The following is an 18340-nucleotide window of genomic DNA, read 5'->3' as shown; positions in this document are numbered from 1 at the left end:
CTCAGCTTCCCAAGCTGTGTGGGTGCTGGGCTCACTGGCCGTGAGGCCAAAATGGGGTGAATGTTCCCCCTCCCCCCACCGCCGAGAGACGGTGTGAGCCTCGGGGTCTCTACCCCATCCAGTGGAGGAGGTCAGCCCTGCCTCCGGAGGCTGTGTGTGTTGTGGGGAGAGGACAGCCATGTCCGAGCCGGCACAATTGGAGCAGGAGTGGTTTTGAGAGTATAGAATCTGCCTTTGAGCCTGTCGGGTGCCTGGGCTATATACTGTCCCCTCGGGGTTTGGCAATGTGGGCCAGAAAGGGTGAGGCCTCACTCCAGATCTGCTGTTCAGTACATGGATACTTAGGGATCATTCCATTCAGCCTTCCTCAGTGGGCAGGTGAGGAGCCTAGAGACTGTGCCCGGAAGGGGCCATGACTTACCCAGGGGCACACAGCAGAGTTGAAATTTACGCCCCAGCGCCAGATGCCAAGACTGGCACATTCTATCCCACTCCGCTGAGGGTCCACTCTGAGACTCTAAGACTCAGGGCAGGAGGCTGGGGGCTTCAGAGATGTGTCAGGGCCTGTCCTTGGCCTCAGAGGAAGATCTCAATGTCTAAAGAATCTGCTGTTTCTAGACCTACCAGATTTATGAGTTACATGAGTGGTACCTTCCTTTAGGACCTCACAGGACCTGGGTCAGGAGGGCAGGCTCGGAATGCTGATCCCTGCTCTACAGATGGGGGGACAGTGGCTAGAGGGACAGAAGACTCGGCCAAGGGCACCTAGCATGTCCTTGCAGGGACTGGAATAAGACTTTGGGTCCCTGACATCCAGAGAGGCCGTTGGCTGTCCCTGCTCCTCCAGCCCTGGAAGGCCAAGGGCAAGAGGGAGGACATCAGTCTGCTTGGGTAGCCTCCCACCTCATGGCCCACCCTGTCCCCTAATCCCACCCTCCCTTAGCTTGGAACCTAGCCTCATTCCAATAGGAACCCAAAAAACTTTGAGACGCCTTGTCCAGCCCATCATGTGGCAGGTGGCAAACTGGTCATTTCTATTGTGGCAGAGCCCAGAAGTCCCATAATGGAAGTGGCATCTCTGAGTGGCGGTGACAAGGGCTCTCACTCCCTCTGTCCCATCTTACATGCCTCCGACCCCCCGTATACATTTGGGATCTCGTCCCAGCAGAGAAGAAGTTGTGCTGCTCTGGGACGGGGGCTTAATTGTCCGCCATCTGCGGACATGCAGACCTGGGCTCCAGCTCTGACTCCGCCCCTTACTAGTTCTGTGGCCCTGAGCCACGCTAAGCCTTGGTTTCTGCAGAATGGAAGTTAAGAATAGCTCCCATCTCCTTTGAGGAAGCGAGCTGGGTGATCTCCAAGGCCCCTTGGAGATGTTTCTGCTGGGTGACTTTGGGAACCTCTTTCCTCTCCCTAGGGCTGTCTCCCTTCTCTGACAGCTTTGGAAGAGCTCCCTCCCCAGAAATAAGTGGGCTTTTATTTTGGAGCCAGAGATGGGTGCCGCGGCTGCGTCTGATGGGATCCCCGTGGTCCCCAGGGGCAGGAGTCAGACTGGCAGAGGCGGAGACAGCTCTTGGCCCCGGGCCTGCCAGCGGTTGTAGCCACGGAGCGAGGGAGCTCTGTGGGAGCCCCAGCAGTGGCAGGGGGGAGCATGGAAAAGCTGAGCTGGGCTCCGGGTGAGGAGGGGCGGGGAGGCTGCGGTTCACAGAGACTGCACAGAAGCTGCACAGAAGCCCCACGCCTGGGAGGAGGCGAGTCAAGGCCTTATTTATTCATGATCAGGCCGCTGGCATTTGCACTCGCTTGCACTTTTTGCAAGCGTCACCTCAGGGAGACCCGGATGAGGGCCTGGCTCACAGCAGATGCTCCATGACTATCTGTGAAATGAATGAAGGAATGTGATCTTTACAGAAAAAAAAAAAGGTTGTCTTGACTCCCAGGACAGGCTCCTTGAGGTTACACAGATCTCTGTTGCTGGTGGAGTCAGGAGGCGGCGTGGAGGGGAATGGCGCACAGACTTCACATTTGGAGTGACCTGGGTTGGAACCACTCCCTTATCCAGCCCTCCTTTCATTCTGTCAGCAAATGTGGATTGAGTGCCTTCTTGGGGCCAGGTGCTGTGTGACCTTTGGTGAGTCACTTAACCTCTCTGAGCCTCCGTTTTTACCTTTGCAAAACGGGGATATGGCACTCCCTATGTTTCTAGAGTTGTATGGATCAATCGAGATGCGGGACATAAAGCATCCAGCGCTAGGATCTGGTCCCGGTGGTTGGTTGTGGCTGTTTACTGATGTGCTGATGGTTGAGATGAGGGTATCGCTGCCTTAGGAGGACTGGGACCGTCTGGATCCAGGAGGGCCTTCCTACTGTTGGTGGTTAGGAGTTGGGGCTAGAACTTGAGAAATTCACCCCTTATCCTAGTTATCATCTAGAACCCAGGAGAATGAGGGCTGTTTTGCCTTGTCTTTAGCACAATGTTTTTTGAGCTCCTGCTATGTGCCAGGCTCTGAGCTAAGCAGTTTGCCTGCCATATCCTGCAGCTCCAGGTGGGGAACAAGGTCATTGAGAGAGTTCAAGGCAGGGGCTATTTGCAGAGGTGTGGGCGGCATCAAAAGAACCGACAGCAGCTGGCAAAGCACACAGGTCGGACCTGAAGGTACAAGGGGAGGGCATGTGTGACCAGAACCCAGTGAAAGTTAAAGTGTGAACGGTAGTCTGTGGTCCTCCGCTGGGCAGAGAAAGTCCCCGCCCACTCACTCTGTCCACTCTTCCGTCTCTTGTTGGGACCTCCCGGTGGCCAGACCCAGCCAGAAGCAGAGAGCAGGAAGGCGTGAGGCTGCAACCTGTAGGCCGGATTCCCAGGGCACGCAAGAGACCTGGGGAGCAAGTGGAGAAAAACCAGCACCTGCATACGTTATCTTGGAAGCTGGATGTTATATCCCCATTTTGCAGCTGAACAAACTGAGGCCTGGAGGCATGGGGAGATGCAGTAATCTGTGTAAGGCCTTAGGGAAAAGCTCTGGCCCAGGAGGCTAGGACAGAGACTGGGGGAAAAATTCTCGGAGCCCTGAGGTGCGCTCAGATGGTTGGAAGTGGGAGGGCCCTTTGAGGACCCCTGCCTCTCCCCATCAAGCCACAGGCACCGAGCAGAGGCCCAGAGACTGAAGAGTCCCAGCGACTGAAGAATCCCAGCATAGGGTCACCGGCAGTCAGCAGCACACGCAGGCCGGGACTCAGGTCTCCCAGATCCTCCGCCGGGGAACCAGTCTGCTTGCTGTCGCGGGCCATGCCAGCCAGGACTTACTTCTTTCTGCAAGGCTTGGCAGGCGGGCTATTGCAGCTGGACACAAGGGTGGACTTGTTCCATGGGACAGGGTTCCCCGAGGTCCTGCTGTCGGAGGCCAGGACCCCCGGGGAAAGCCCAGAGCTGCTGCTTGTTTGTTTCCAAGGCTGTGTTTGTGCGAGCTCCAGAACCCAGGCCTCCTTCACCTCCCCCAGGCAGGCCCGTGGCCCCCGCTCCCCTCCCCCTCTGCTCTGGGCCCTCTCAGAGGCCCCGTTGTTTGCAGCGTGGAGTGGAAAATCCCACCCCGGCCTTCGTGAATCATCCCAGAGTCACCCGCTCAGGCTTCAGGCCCTGGAAAGAAATGGCAGCGTTTTTCCACTGCGTGGAGAACAGACAGGGTCTCGGATCAGGCGAGAGGGGGCAGGGGACGCCCACCCTCACTTGCCCACAGACAAAGTAAGTCCTGAATGGGGAAGGGTTGGGCCTGCGGCTGCGGCTGCGCTGCTGGGTAGCCCCGCCCGGGGTTGGTAGAGGAGAGCCTGGCCAGGCCTGCAGCTGAGGGCTGGGCGACCATGACACGGAGCCGGGCTGTGGACTGACATCACCAGGCTGGGCCATGGGTCCCAGCTGGCACTCAGAGTCTGCTCTGCAGATGTTGTGGGTGAAGTCAGATTCCCAGCCTGGATACCCCTGTTTCTGGGGCAGAAGAAATGCCAAGAGGGAATGTCCAGGCCTCCAGAGCGCTGACCCACCAGGGTCCCTGAGGGAGCTCTACCTTCTGGAGACTGTCTCTCCCTGGAGCCCTGCATGAGCCCAGCCTCGCTGGTCCTTGGCCTTCCTTTCTGTGAGCTGGGCATGGTGTCCTCCTTTCCTCTCCTGCCAGATAACTGGAGAAGGAAGTCATTGCCACCCTGCAACACAGGAAGGGCCCGGGTTGGGAAGGTTCCGGGATGCTCATTCCCTAGATGCCTGCAGAGGGGAAGGGCCTTAGCCAAGGCTGCACACGGAATCAGGACATACCTAGCCAAGATTCTCTGCCTGGAAGTTGCCCAAGAGAGGAGAACAAATCAAATGTCCTAGATTGAACCCAGGTTCTGCCTGTTAGCTGTGTGGACTTGGGCAAGTCACTTTGCTGCTCTGAAGAGCTCCTCGGGGTCTCATCTACTAAAAGGGCTGGATAACGATACTGGGTAACAATACAGTTTAGCTTGAGCCCCTGCATTTCCCTTTCATTCTGGGTCACCTGGAAGAGCAGGGCCAACGAGGGCCTTCTGGAAAGGGAAATCTTTGCTCTTCCTGCAAAACAGATGCCAAGGAGGGTGGTTTAAAATTCTGAGTTGGGAAGCTTCCAGGAGCTTGCTTAACAGAAACAACAGCTAACTTTTGGGCATTAACTGTGTGCCAGGCCCCAGGATTAGCACTTCTTATAGATTATCTGTCAGCTAGGGGCCTTCATATCCTCATTTCACACTTGGAGAATGAAGGCTCGACAGAAGTAGCGTGCCCAGAGCCCATGCGGGCGCGCCCAGTGTGAACCCAGGTTCCTGGGGCCCTGCCGCTCCCTGGGGAGGAGCTGAGACCAGCCTGGCCTGAATCCCAGCAGGGAAACCTGCTGAACAAGATAGAGGAGGAGAAACATCCACCCAGCCCCCGGGCTCTGGATTGAAGGAAGGCAGCTGCCAATTTGGCCAAAGGTCCCTGGAGGCTCAGAGGTGTCTGGAACTTGCCTGAGGCCACGCAGTCACCCCCACCTTCCTCCCCCCCAGGTCCTTTCCAGTTCCCCTGGGGCCTTGGTGCCCATATCTGCCTGTCTGGATCTCTCTTCTGATTTTTATTCATGGCCGAGCAAGCACGTGGTGTTCATAGGCCAGAACTGTTAACTGAAGCTGCCCAGCGTGAGATCTGGATTAATTACCAGCCAAACCGTACTGGGTTTTCAACACTGATTTTAACTCTGGGCAGGAAACCTGGAATCTCGTTGATGGTTATTTGAAACAAATGAATTCCCCAGGCCTCACACATCCTCGAAAGCCAGGCTTCCTTCGAAGGTTCTGTGTTCAGTTCCTCACATCAGACGCTTAGTTAATCCTCATTGATGCCTTCAGGGTAGACGGGGCAGTGGCCACTGAACCCATGGGGACGGGGAGCAGTGGATACTCAGGCTGAAGGGCTTGCAGAAAGTCTCCAGCAATTGAGTGGCAAAACTGGAATTTGAACGAAGGTCAGCCCTCCATTCAGTAAGGCTGCTTGGCGGGCTCCCTTCCATTCTGCAGGGTTAGGCCTTTCTCTTGTGGGAAATAGGGAGCCATTGAATGTCGCTGAGAGGGAGAGTACTTTGGGAAGATGAACAAGGCTGTGGCCAGGAGGACAGGAGGGGAGAGGAGGTGGACATGGGGAGACCAATGAGGGGGCTCTTGCGGGTTCTCTGGGAGCAGTGATGAAAGTTGGATCAGGCTGTGACCCCTGGAACAGATGGAAAGTTTGAGTGACATTTAGACCCCAGTCATTATGTTAAATGTTCAGCTCATTTAAAAGTTAAAAGTCTCTCATTTCATCCTGTGACTGTCCTGTGAAGAGGGTATGCTTGCCCCTGTTTTATAGGCACAGGCTGGCTGAAGAATTTGGCCACGCCCAGCTGGTAAGTGGCAGCATGGGGTTTGAACCCAGGCCTGTCTGATGCAAAAGCCTTTGTCTATACCCTATAATGCTGCATGGCCTCTCCATGTGCGCAGACACACCGTGGGCAAATCCCTTCCCTATCTGGCTCTGTGGAGAAATTGGCTGAGCTCTGAGGTCTCTTGCTGTTTTACTTTTTTTTTTTTTTTAAGGTTTTTTATTTATTTGTTTGACAGAGATTACAAGTAGGTGGAGAGGCAGGCAGAGAGAGGAGGAAGCAGGCTCCCCGCTGAGCAGAGAGCCCGAGGCAGGGCTTGATCCCAGGACCCTGAGATCATGACCTGAGCCGAAGGCAGAGGCTTTAACCCACTGAGCCACCCAGGCGCCCCTCTTGCATTTTATCTTATCAGACATTTAACTGAGCCCTGGGGAGCGAGAATTGGATCCTTTGATCACCACGAACACCTGAGACCCTGGTCTAGTGGGAAAGACAGGCTTCGGGGCAGACACTTCCCCAAATAATATATAAATAAAAAATGGAAAGCGGGGACTTGACAAGCTGGGGGAGGGATCAGGGAAGCCTTCCTGGAGGAGGTGGCACCCTGGGTAAGTTTGCGGAGTGATAAAAGGCGAAAACTTCAAAGACCGTGAAATAGCAGCTGTGAAGGCCTAAAAGGCCCCAAGAACATGAGTTCCTTAGGCCTCAGAGAACCCCTCTTCTCGGTCATGGAGTGGCCATGCCCAGAGCTCTGGAGATGCTTGTGGAACGGCTGCTTGAGCCCATTCCCTGCTGCCCCGTGGTACTGACACTGTCTTCTTGCTTTTTCTTTCAGGGTCCACCTGGGCTGCCTGGGCTCCCTGGACCCCCTGGTGCACGGGGACCTCGGGTAAGTGATCACATGCTGTCCTTTGAGTCTCTGGCTGGCTCTTTGGCCTGTGTCCCAGTGCCCCTGAAGTTTCAGACTTGCTGTGTATCCCCAGGCTGTTTCCTGCCTTCCCCCAGCACCCATTTTTCACTTTGTCCATTGGAGCGAACTTGGGGCTCTTTGGGGGCACTGTGTGGACGGGCATGCCATGGGGACCACAGTGACCTCTTACAGGGTCTCAGGTGTTTGTGGTGGGTATCACCCTTGGCAGCCTGGAGTGGAGAAGGGGTTTCTGCCGACCACACCCCCTGAGCTGATGGGTTTCAGCATTTGTCCAGGAGAAAAGCTGCCTTGGGAGGACACGGCCCTTGTGTCCCTCCTCCCATCTCCACAGGGCCATCCTGGGGTGGGGATGCTGACACAGGCAAGGTAGGTGGGAGCTCCCCATGCTGAGAGGTTTGATCAGAGATGGAAGGATGGCTTTGCAGGACTGCAGCGGCAGAGAGGAGCTAGCTTGAGCCTTGGTGTGGAAAAGAATTCCCATGTTATGCCTTGCATGGAGGGAACGCAGCTCTGTTTGAGCTCCTCTCCCCTGCCCCAGAACCCCCGTGGACCAGGATAATCATTCGCATGTTGGGGATGAGGAAGCCGAACATATAGGAAATGGAAGAGCCAGGATGGGAACCTAGTCCCTGAACCATATGCTGGCACCCCTGGGGGTCCTCTTGGAGAAAAATCTGTCCTTTTCCCAAGAGGGCTCAGACCCATGACGCCTGGCACCTGCACCCAGGCTGAATCAGCCTTTCCCACGCTGGGTGCCTGGCAAGGCTCTGGCAGAGACAGCTGCCTGGGGCATATTTTTAGCTCGGAGCCCAGCGGATGGTTCTGGTTATGCAATTACTCCAGACCTGGCCCTGTGCTCTCTGGGCCCAGGGCTCTGGAATCTGCTGTCTGAGGCAGCATTTCCTCCTGGCTCCAGAGCCTCTGTGGAGCACTTACCCAGAGCTGGGGACCCCAGAAGTACCAGGGCTCCTGAAGCCTGGGTGCAGGATGAGACCTTTTGACTTAGCAGGCAGTTTGCCCTTCCAAACGCCTCCTCTGCACCTTTGCTAGGTCAGCCTCTTGCCCTGACCTGGCATGCCCTTCTTTGCAAGCTCCTTCTCCATCCCCTGCTGAGATCAAATGTCATTTCATTTGCTGACGACCGTCCCCTTCTCCGAGTTCCTGCAGCAGATTTTCGCTGCTCTGGATGGCACGGATGAGTTTCCTAAAGCTCACACAGACCGCTGACCTCTCTTGGCGGAGCTGCGGCTGCGTGATCTTGTCCCACCAGCCCAGCCTTCCCTAGAAATGGGCTCCGATGTTGTCCCTGTGCTTCTAGATGAGGAAACTGAGGCTCAGAAAGGTTTGGTTACTTTGGAGAAAGTCAACCAGAGTGTCGATGCCGGAGCTAGGATTGAACCCAGACAGTCTGATCCCAGAACCTGGGATCTTAACCATCTATCGTGCTGATTTCTCTCTCTACCCAAATGAGACCCTCTGGGCCAGAGCCAGGCCCCGTTTCTTTCTCTTTCTCACGCGCTGCCTGGCAGAGTGCCCTGCATGTGACAGGTGCTGGGCAAATGGTTACTGAGGAGTTCTAGTCTGGGAGTCAACAACATTTCTGTCGAGAGCTGTGTGATCTTAGGCAAATCCCTTCCCTTCTCTGGGCCTCAGTTTCCCATCTGTAAGGCATGGAGTCCGCTCAGGATTTGCCACAGCATTTCCTTGGAACCATATTTCCAAGGCTCCTCCCAGCTGTGAAATTCCATGAGTGAGGGAATGACTCTCCCATCCTCCTTCTCAGGCTTTCTGTGTGCTCTCCCTCCCCACCACGCACCCACCCCCACCACCTCCCCGCCATCATCCTGTTTCTAGGCTGGAAATGCCATAGATCATAAAATTCCAGAGATAGTAGAATGTGAAAAGTAGACCATCCCAGCTTCTCTCTGCACAATGACAGCTCTGGGGCTCAGGGAGTGGCAGGGCCCAACCGGAGGTTGTCCGAAGCTCAGTGGCATCCCCCTGCCCACCTCCACATACTTCCCTAGCCTGTGCAAGGATGTTGGGGAATCCCTGGGCCCTCCCCACACCCGGCTTTCTGGGCCGCAGCATTTATAGTATTGGTCTGCTTGGCTCCCGGTCAACTATGTGCTCCGTTTCTTTGCAAGGCAGTGGCGGGAGACGGGTGGGGAGGTTGGGGGGTGGGGGCGAGGAAGCAGGAAGCCCCTGCTTCCACAGGCTACAGCCGGGTGGGTTGCAGAGCACTCCAGCCCACCGTCTTTGGGGCAACTGGGGGCACAACTGGGGAGAAGGTAGCCATCCTTGGCCTCCCACAGCCCATGCCTGTTCCTGGAGTGTTGGTCAGGGGCCCCTTCTCAAACACGCCTCCCCATCTTGGGCCCGATTCCGTCTGAGCTCTGAGGTTAGACCCCAGGAGCCTGGGCTGGGGTGAGCATCTCAGGTCTTCCAGATTCCTTAGAGACCGGCGGGGGTCCCAGCTACTCAGTGGACTGTTGGGGAGAGCGAGGCTGGGGAAGAGGGCTGCTTACAGCTGGTTCCGGGTCCCATCCTTGTGCTGGAAGACCGTGTTGGGTGGAATGCTGGAGAGGGCTGGAGAGTGGGTTACTTTAGAAGGAGGGTCACCCATGACACCGTTCTCAATTCCCCAGGCGGAGTGAGCTTCGGAACACTGTTCCTTTTCAACGTGTTTAGAGAAGGGGAGGGTCCCTGTGCAGGCATCGAGGAAGAGGGAGGTGTCTTGGATGGAATGTGACAGGCTGCAGCTGGAAAGTTGGCCTCGGAGAGGGAGGAAGGAAGCAAGTTCATACACAGCCAGCCAGATGAGTCAAGAGGGGCCAGGGACAAGGGCAGTGTGTCTAGAAGCTGGCGTGGTGGGGCACCTCTGGGCTTCTTGAGCCGTCTCTCCCCACCCCCAGTGCTCCAGATTATTCCTGCTGGACAAAGACTCTGGGGAGTGACCCGACTCTTCAGGCTCTGTTTCTATTACTGGCTGCAAGACCCTAACCCAGGGTCCTTGCTGGAGAAAGTGGACATAACAAGCTCCAGCTGTTCCACAGGATTCAGAGAGGACCTGGGAAAATCTGGTGCCATGAACAAGGCCTGGACCCTAAGCCAGCAGGCCTGGGTCCCAGCCCTCACTTGGCCACCTCTCTGCTGTGTGACTTGGCCAAGACTCTTTGACACTCTGGGCCCAGACTTCCTAGCTGCTTCAAGGTCCCTGGAGGACCTGTCGGCTCAGAGCTCATAGGAACCTAAGGGAGAACTCTCTGGCTGGGCTGTGGCCACAGGAGGGAGGCTCCTTTGTTCAGAAGACGCCAAGTCCTCCCTCCACTGGGCTCTCGACTCCAAAGGCTCACATCACAGTCCCATTGGAGTCAAAAGGGAGCAGTGTCATTAGGCCAAAGTCCTAGAAGATCCCCTGGAGGAGGTGACATGTAAGCCAGGCCTCGTAGCACAGGGCTGGTGGCAGTTGGAGGGGATGGATCAGAAGGAAATGCCAGATGATGGGAATGGCACAGGGCACTGATGAGCAGCGGTGGAGGGAAGCAGGTAGCTAAGTCCACTTTGAGCCCGGGAAGCCAGCCTGGGAAGGGCTGCTGGGCCAGGGGGAGAGAGCCAGAAGGCAGTCAAGAAAAATTCAGAGGTTGAGGCCTTGTGCTCTGAAGTCACACATCTGAGGCTGACCTCTAGCTCAGCCCCCGAGCAGCTGAGTGATCTGAGGAAGTTCTCAACCTCTCTGAGCACTGGTTCCATCTTCAAAGTAGGAATAATGATAGCCCCTGCCTCTTGGGTTAGTAGAGTAAAATGAGGTAATGGGTGGCAGGTGTTCACGGTGGGGCCGGGCATCAAGGGGGCCCTCCCTAAAAGTAGGCCACCATGACAGTCCTGCTAAGAAACTGAGAAGCTTCTGGCTAGCTGAGAAGACCCAGTGGGTGGGGGCGCCTGGGTGGCTCAGTGGGTTAAGCCGCTGCCTTCGGCTCGGGTCATGATCTCAGGGTCCTGGGATCGAGTCCCGCGTCGGGCTCTCTGCTCAGCAGGGAGCCTGCTTCCCTTCCTCTCTCTCTCTCTGCCTGCCTCTCTGTCTGCTTGTGATCTCTGTCTGTCAAGTAAATAAATAAAATCTTAAAAAAAAAAAAAAAAGAAGACCCAGTGGGTGGAAGGCTCCTGCCAGGTGTTGCTGTGGGAAGTGGAGTGACCCCCACTTTTCCTTCACCTCTTTGTTTCTTTTCCCTTTCAGGGTCCTCCTGGGCCTTACGGAAATCCAGGCCTCCCCGGCCCTCCTGGAGCCAAAGTAAGTATTTGCTGTGGGGTCTGGAGGTAGGGTCATGGAGGGGGTGTTGGGGTTGGGACTATGTTGGAGGTGCTTCCTAGGGACCTCTGTTGGGAGGGGCTCCATGCCACGGGCGCCCCCTAAGCACCTCCCAAGTGGCAGGCGGTGGCACGGTGAGGACTTGAAGTGCAGCATCTGGTTGGGGGAGGGATTAGGGAGAGAAGGACAGTTGGAGCCTAGAGCCCTCAAATGAGAGCAGGAAGAAGGGTCATTTGCTGCCAAAAAGGGAAGGGCTCGAATGTCGGACTAGAGGTGGAAATTTTACTGGGTCTTCAGACTTATCCTAGGAGGCGTGTCATCTTTGGAGCCGGGGAGGAACATGGTCATGTTTCAGAACGATGGCTGGATGTCGTGCGGATGTGGACAGGAGAGGGCACCAGAGCAGAGACAGGGAGACCCTGGGGGTGGGGGAGGGGACAGAGAAGGGATGAGGCTAGTCCAGCCAGCTTAGGGGTGTGGGAGGAGCAGAAGCGGATGCATTCACGATGTGGAGGGGGGGTTAGAGAGAACGCAGCCGCGGGTGAGCTATAAGAGACCAGGGATACCCTGGCGTTAGCCTCAGTGACCCAACCAGGCTACCCTGGAGAAGGAAGGCGAGGGCCATGTTCCTTCGGGAACTGGGAGCCCTGCCGGGTGGAGATGATACCTGCACACAGACGTTCTGGAGCTCTCTGCAGAGCACTGAGCTGGAGATGAGCCCTGAGGGGTGGAGGCGACCGCACAGATGCCACCTGCCCCAGGGAGCCCTCCTGGAATGCTCCAGTTAACTTTACCATGAGACCACAGAGACCAGAGTGAGCGGCACCCTGACACCTGCTGGGATCCCCAGCCCTGGAGCACCCCGCTCTGTTCCTGGCGCTCCAGCAGCAAACAGGGCTGTCCAGGGCCGCACTTGGAATGAGCAGTCAGAGCGCCAAAAAGTGTGCCTGGCCAGCAACATTTAGGTCATGGGGAGAAGTCTCCAGGAACGGCTGGAGACCGGAGGAGGGCAAAGAAGTTGCGAGGTCAAGGGAGCCAAGAGCACGGGGGCTGTGCTGAAGGGACGTGAAGCAGGCCCAGAGGGAAGGCAAAGGGGTGCCTGGCTAGGACACCGCCTGGCCCAGCCTGTCCTCCCTGGGGTAACCCGGGTGGCCAGCCCCAAGGCCATTCTTTGCTAAGGCTGTTGTGCAGATGGAGTGGTTTAGGGAAAGTTAAACTGGTCCCTAGGTCATGCCACCTCCAAAGGCCAGCTCTGGCACTCACCAGCTTATCTGGGAGTTTGGGACACATGGCCAGGGATGGGCTGGGGTCCTTCCTTGCAGAGCAAGCTCAGAGACCTTGGGTGCCCCATGGCCAGCAAGTGCCCGGAAGTGCTGTGGTTTTAATGAGGTGAATGGTGCAGGGTTTGCTAACATAGCAGTCTTCCTGGGCAAACACAGACAAAAACAATCGCCTGTATGCGGGCCCTTACTGTGGGCACTGTGCCCAATGCATGTACTTGACGTTGCTTGTCTTCATTTGATCCCCACAAAGACCCAAAGACATGGGAGGAGATCCCGTACCCGTGTGCAGATAGGGAAACGGAGGCTCGGGCACATTAAGGCGCCATCTAGGAAACGACTGCAGGACCTGCTCCCCCCCCCACCCCCCCGTGGGCTAGGCGCAAAGAAGAAGCCCCCTTGCTCCCCCTCTGGTCTGCATAGGCCTCAAGCCTCCCAGGCCGTGGGGTCCTTCAAGGGCTGAGGACCCAGCTGTTCTGCACTGCCAGGTTCGCTCAGGAACATGCCGTTCTGGGTCTGCTCAAGGACTGTCCTGTCTGGAGCTTCCCGCTCCGTCCCGCTCCCGCCCTTGCTTCTGCGCTCTGTCCAGCTTCCAGATTGATTCCTTGCTTTTGTGGCAGCAGATGCTTCACAGGTCCCTCCTCCGGTCCATGCCGGCCCCGCACGGCAGGGCCCCAGCCCCAGACCCGCGGCAGCCCCGGTCTGGCCCGTAGCCCACTCCCATTCCAGAGCAGATGTGCTGAGGCAGGAGCGGGGGCCCAGCCGTTTCTCCCTCCATTTGGAGAAGCAGCTCTGGGGTTGCTGAGGGAGGCTTGTATCTGGCAGGTGACCCCTCTTCCTGCGGCCACATGGGGCTGTGTGGAGGTGGGGTCTGCTGGACGGGACTCCCGCCTGCTTCTGCGTACAACAGAGAAGGGTGCAGGTTCCAGAAAATACACTGCAATGGGAGGCTGCTTCTCCCGGTAGTGCTTGCATAAAGCGCCAAGGGGAAAAGCCATGCCCTTTGCCAGACACCTGGCTTGCAGCCCGGGGGTGAGCACAGGTGGCCCCAGGACAGGCCAGTTGGGTGGGAGACCCCAGTTGGCTGGGCTCAGGGTTGCCCTTGGGCTGTCCTTGATCTGAGGTGTGGCCAGGACAAGGTTAAAGCAGAGGCTCTCCCAGAGTGGAATTCCTGACTGAGCTGAGCTTGGCAGAGAATGGGGGATATCTGCACCTAGGGTGTGATTCTGGGGAGAAGGTCCTCCCTGTGTCCCAGATCCCCATTGGGCCTGGGAGGTGACCTGGTGGGACTGGAGGGCTGGCCTCCCCCAGACCCCATGCTGGCTCCCCCTCTTGCACACGATGTTGCCTCCTAGAGCCATCGTGCCCCCCCCCACCAATCCGGTCATCTCCTTCAGTTGGCAAATGTTTATTGAACACCTACTGTGTGCTGTTGATGGAGAAATCAGTCAGACAGGAGGGTGTGCTCAGGTGGCAGGGAGGCCGCACTCTGTCTGGACGGGTAACTGTGCGCTCATTACTTCAGTGAGGTTATGGAGCCCTTGGGAGCTTACGGCCTTGTGGGATAAAGACTGAGGGGTGGGAGAGACCAGTGGGGTTAGGAGGATCTAGAAGGGGAGGAGGATCAAATGAAGGACTTGAGGTCACAAAGACACCAAGGTGACTTGCCCGGCGTTACTGGCGGTGACCAGCACTGGCAGGACTGCTTTGGGATCCTTGCTGGAAGACCCTTGTCAGGGCCATTACAGTGTGACCACCTCCCCCAGACCCCAAGGCTTTACCCATGTGCCATAGACTGGTACACCCCATGTTCAGATCTACCAAGGTGAGGGCAGGTCAGCTCCCACATGGGGTCAAGATCCAGGACTTTGAGCCATCCGCCTAGGACGACAGCCCTGGCTGGCCTCGGAGGCCCAGGGTTGAGTCATTGCATTGATTCATATTGCCAACCGACCCACATATGTTGTTGCAGGAAAGGGCAGAGGTTAAGAGCACAGACCCTGGAGCCAGATGATCGAAGTTCAAACCCCAGCTCTGTCACGTCCCAGTTCCCTGACTCGGGGTACATTATTTCAGCTTTCCGTGCCTCAGTTTCCTTATCTAGAAAACAGAGGGGAAGAGTTGCTGCCCCCTTGAGTTGTCACGAGGAGTAACCGAGTTGCTTGGAGCAGTGCTGGCCTGTGGAAGGGTCAGCTGTCAGTATGGATAAGGTGTTGGCCCTGTACTGGGGCCCCAGCAAGGACAGTCCCTGTCCTCGTGGAAACAAGCTAATCATACTGATAAATGCAGAATCATGTCATGATCATGGCTACATGTTGAGAGGCCTGGGATGCCTGCCACAGTGCAGACTGGGCCGGTCTAGGAGCTGAGGCACACCTTCCTGGAGGGCAGATGGGTCAGACTGAGGTCTGAAATGTACCAGGTGACAAGGCACAGGGGCAGGAGGAGGCCAGGTTAGGCGGCAGGCCTGGGAGGTGGTGGTAAGGCTTTCGGGCTTCACCCAAGCAACCACAGGAAGACACGCAAAGGTTTCTAGCAGAGGTGACATGATCAGATGAGGTCTGCAGAAGCCGCCGGGCAGCCTGAGAAGCAGAGCCTGGCTGGCAGCCAGCAGGGAGGCCCAGAGTGGCTGTGCAGGGGATGCTGATGTGCACCATGGTGCACACAGGTGGGATGCAGGGCTGGGGGCAGGTGAGGGGCCCTGGGCTGGAGGCAGTCGGGCTCCAGCTGTGCAGGAAGGCCAGGGCTGCCCATTGCAGAGGAGAAGGAGCCCAGCCCTACTCTTCCTGGCAGGCGGCCGCTCCATCCCTGGTGTGGCCTGCTTAGTGCAGTGAATTACCCAGGATGATTAGGGGCCCTCCGGCACTGGGGGGCTGGGCAGGGGGAGAGGCAGGCAGGAAGGAGCAGACTTGGTGAGCCAGGGGGCTGCCAGCAGAGCTGGTTGAGGCTGAGGTGGAGAAAGCCTGCAGGGTTCTCAAGTCCCAGCCTCCGCTTGTCCTTCCTCTGATGACAGAGGTGGGGCATGCTCATTAAGGGACATGTGGAATAGTCTAGATTATCAAGAAGAAAGGAAGCTGTCTGCAGTGACTCTGCCCGGTGACTAGCACTGAGTGCCTTTTGAGGATGGGGCCAAGGACTGGCCAAGAGCTTTACACCCTTTGTGGGGCAAATGTTAACACCCCCATTTTACAGATGAAAAAAACTAAGGTCTAAGTGGTGAAGTAACTGGACCAGGGTCACATTTCTGATAAGGGACGGAGACAGGATTTGAATGCTCTGCTGCCTAACTCCCAAGCCTGTATGTGCTTTTAGCTACAAGGCAATTTTGCTCCATAGTTCCATGGCCTTCCTCTGTAGAGTAAGTCACATATGCATTATACATATGTTTGAGTATGTATATATTATAGATACAAGTTCTCTATAAGTATCTCTATATATTTTTATAATATTTTTATATATATAAATATTTAAATATATAATATAATATAATTATATATAATATAATATAATATAATTATATATATAATTATATATAATATAATATATAAATATATAATATTTATATATATATTTTATATATATTTCTATAATATTTTTAATCAAAATAAAGAAATCAGAATTTTTATTTCTTAACATATGTATGTTAGCGTACATGTAATGTAATATATATGCTAGTATACATATATGACATTCAAATGCATGCATACAGACACAAAGATACAGATGTATCTACACGTACAGGCACCCATACCTGTGTATGAATCATTTAAAATATGCCCTGCACGTAAGTGCTTTATGGGTTTGCCTGTTTTATGAGCAGTTGCCTTCTAGAAAGATTGAACCAGTCATGCTGTTGCTAGCTTCCGAGGAGGATATTTTAAAAAGTCACTTTATTGTTTTCACTTCGGTTCATCGGTCATCTAGAAGAAGAAGGCTTTTCTTACATCTGTTTGCCATTTGTATTTTATCATTTATGCATTTGTTTATTTGGGGGGTTGGGATGCTGTCTTTCATTATGGATTTGTACAGTTACTGATATTTGCATAGTAAGATTACACAGGCTTCATCGGCCTTGTGAGTATATTTCAGTTTGGCTGTTTGCCTGAAGAGTATTCATGATGATATTCACAAATAAAAAGTTTTATCTATTTTTTTTGGACTAACAATAACAGCTAACACGATCTTATGAGGAACTTATGTCAGGAGTTTAGAGAGGGTTCCTCCCATATGTAAAATTGATCGTTCCTCACGTTGATACTTGGACATTTTTTTCCCACCACGTGATCAGATAGGTTTTCATTTATATTCTAGTCATTTCATAGTTTCATTTGTTTCTTAAAGATTTTAAACCATCTGGTGTTAATCTTCGTAGGGGGGTGGGTATGAGATAGGGCTGTAACTTTATTTTTTTTCCCCCATAGTTAACCATTTATTAAATAACCTTGACTCTCCTGCTTCATATGATAGAGCAAGGTCTATTCCCGGCTATTCAAATATGTTTCCTTGCTCTGTTTGTATACTTTTTGCTAAAATACTACTTTATATGACATCTATGATATTTTTGTGTCTTCTTTCCTTGTTGTTTGAAATATTTCTGGCTCTTGGGGCGCCTGGGTGGCTCAGTGGATTAAGCCGCTGCCTTCGGCTCGGGTCATGATCTCAGGGTCTTGGGATCGAGCCCCGCATCGGGCTCTCTGCTCCGCAGGGAGCCTGCTTCCTCCTCTCTCTCTGCCTGCCTCTCTGCCTACTTGTGATCTCTCTGTCAAATAAATAAATAAAATCTTTAAAAAAAAAAAAAGAAAAGAAATATTTCTGGCTCTTTATTCCATCAGATGAACTTAATGCCCATCTTAATCATTTCCTTAAAAACATCTTTGGGATTTTTATGGGAATTATATTAGATGTGTATATTAATTTGTAAAGAATTAGCAGTTTTATTTTTTATTTTTTAAAGATTTTATTTATTTATTTGACACACAGAGAGAGATCACAAGTAGGCAGAGAGACAGGCAGAGAGAGAGGGGGGAAGCAGGCTCCCTGCTGAGCAGAGAGCCTGATGCGGGGCTCGATCCCAGGACCCTGAGATCATGACCTGAGCTGAAGGCAGAGGCTTAACCCACTGAGCCACCCAGGCACCCAAGAATTATTAGTTTTAAAATACTACATTTTCCTATCTAAAACCATAACATGTCTTTTCATTTGGTTGAGTTTTTTAAACACCTCTTAATAAACTTTTATAGGTTTTTTTTTAAGATTTTATTTTTTATTTGTCAGAGAGAGAGCGGGAGAGAGGGATCACAGGCAGACAGAGTGGCAGGCAGAGTCAGAGGGAGAAGCAGGCTCCCCACTGAGCAAGGAGCCCGATGTGGGACTCGATCCCAGGACGCTGGGATCATGACCTGAGCCGAAGGCAGCTGCTTAACCAACTGAGCCACCCAGGCGTCCCAAACTTTTATAGGTGTTATTGTATAAAACCGGCACAGCTCTGGTTTTTGCTTAGGAATTTTATATTTTTGTTGCTGTTATGAGTGAAATATTTTCCCCATTCCATTTTCTAGCTGGCTGTCAGCTACTGATGAGGACTGTTGACTTTTGTATTTTTGTACTTTTTGTGTTTATTTTATAACCACACCCTGTACTGTGTGATTTTATTGGTTTTAACAGTATTTCAGTTAGTTCTCCTGTATTTTCTAGACAGGTCCTCATATTGCTTGCAAAAAAGCACATACTTTTGTCTCCTTTTCCTCAAAGGCTAGCTGTCCCATTTGTTTTTCTTGCCCTATTGCATTGGCCGGAACTTCTCAACACATGACATAGTGATAGTGGGAGGCCCAGGCTGTCTTCAGTGGAAGCCCATCTGAGCCAATCCCAGCCTTAGAGTTGTCTCTTGAGATTTCTATTCATTCATTTGCTCATTTGTGAA

At 53.8% G+C, this 18340-nt stretch overlaps 1 protein-coding gene across 8 annotated transcripts in view; it reads left to right on the top strand.

Annotated features, from left to right (window-relative positions):
* Positions 1 to 18340, top strand: part of COL27A1 (collagen type XXVII alpha 1 chain) — a 132809-nt gene that overhangs the window by 13455 nt on the left and 101014 nt on the right. For all 8 annotated transcript variants that reach the window (XR_006820699.1, XR_006820700.1, XM_046022078.1 and 5 more), the window contains exons 4-5: positions 6733 to 6786; positions 11066 to 11119. Coding sequence is in view for 6 of the 8 variants with exons in the window: in XM_046022078.1 (XP_045878034.1) it covers positions 6733 to 6786; positions 11066 to 11119 (108 nt within the window). In the remaining 2 variants the exon portion in view is untranslated. The remainder of the gene's footprint in view (positions 1 to 6732; positions 6787 to 11065; positions 11120 to 18340) is intronic.

The sequence above is a fragment of the Meles meles genome, chromosome 11 (assembly GCF_922984935.1).
Source record: "Meles meles chromosome 11, mMelMel3.1 paternal haplotype, whole genome shotgun sequence".
Classification (NCBI taxonomy): domain Eukaryota; kingdom Metazoa; phylum Chordata; class Mammalia; order Carnivora; family Mustelidae; genus Meles; species Meles meles.
Note: the sequence above shows the minus strand (reverse complement) of the source record. Positions and strands in the feature narration are given on the sequence as shown.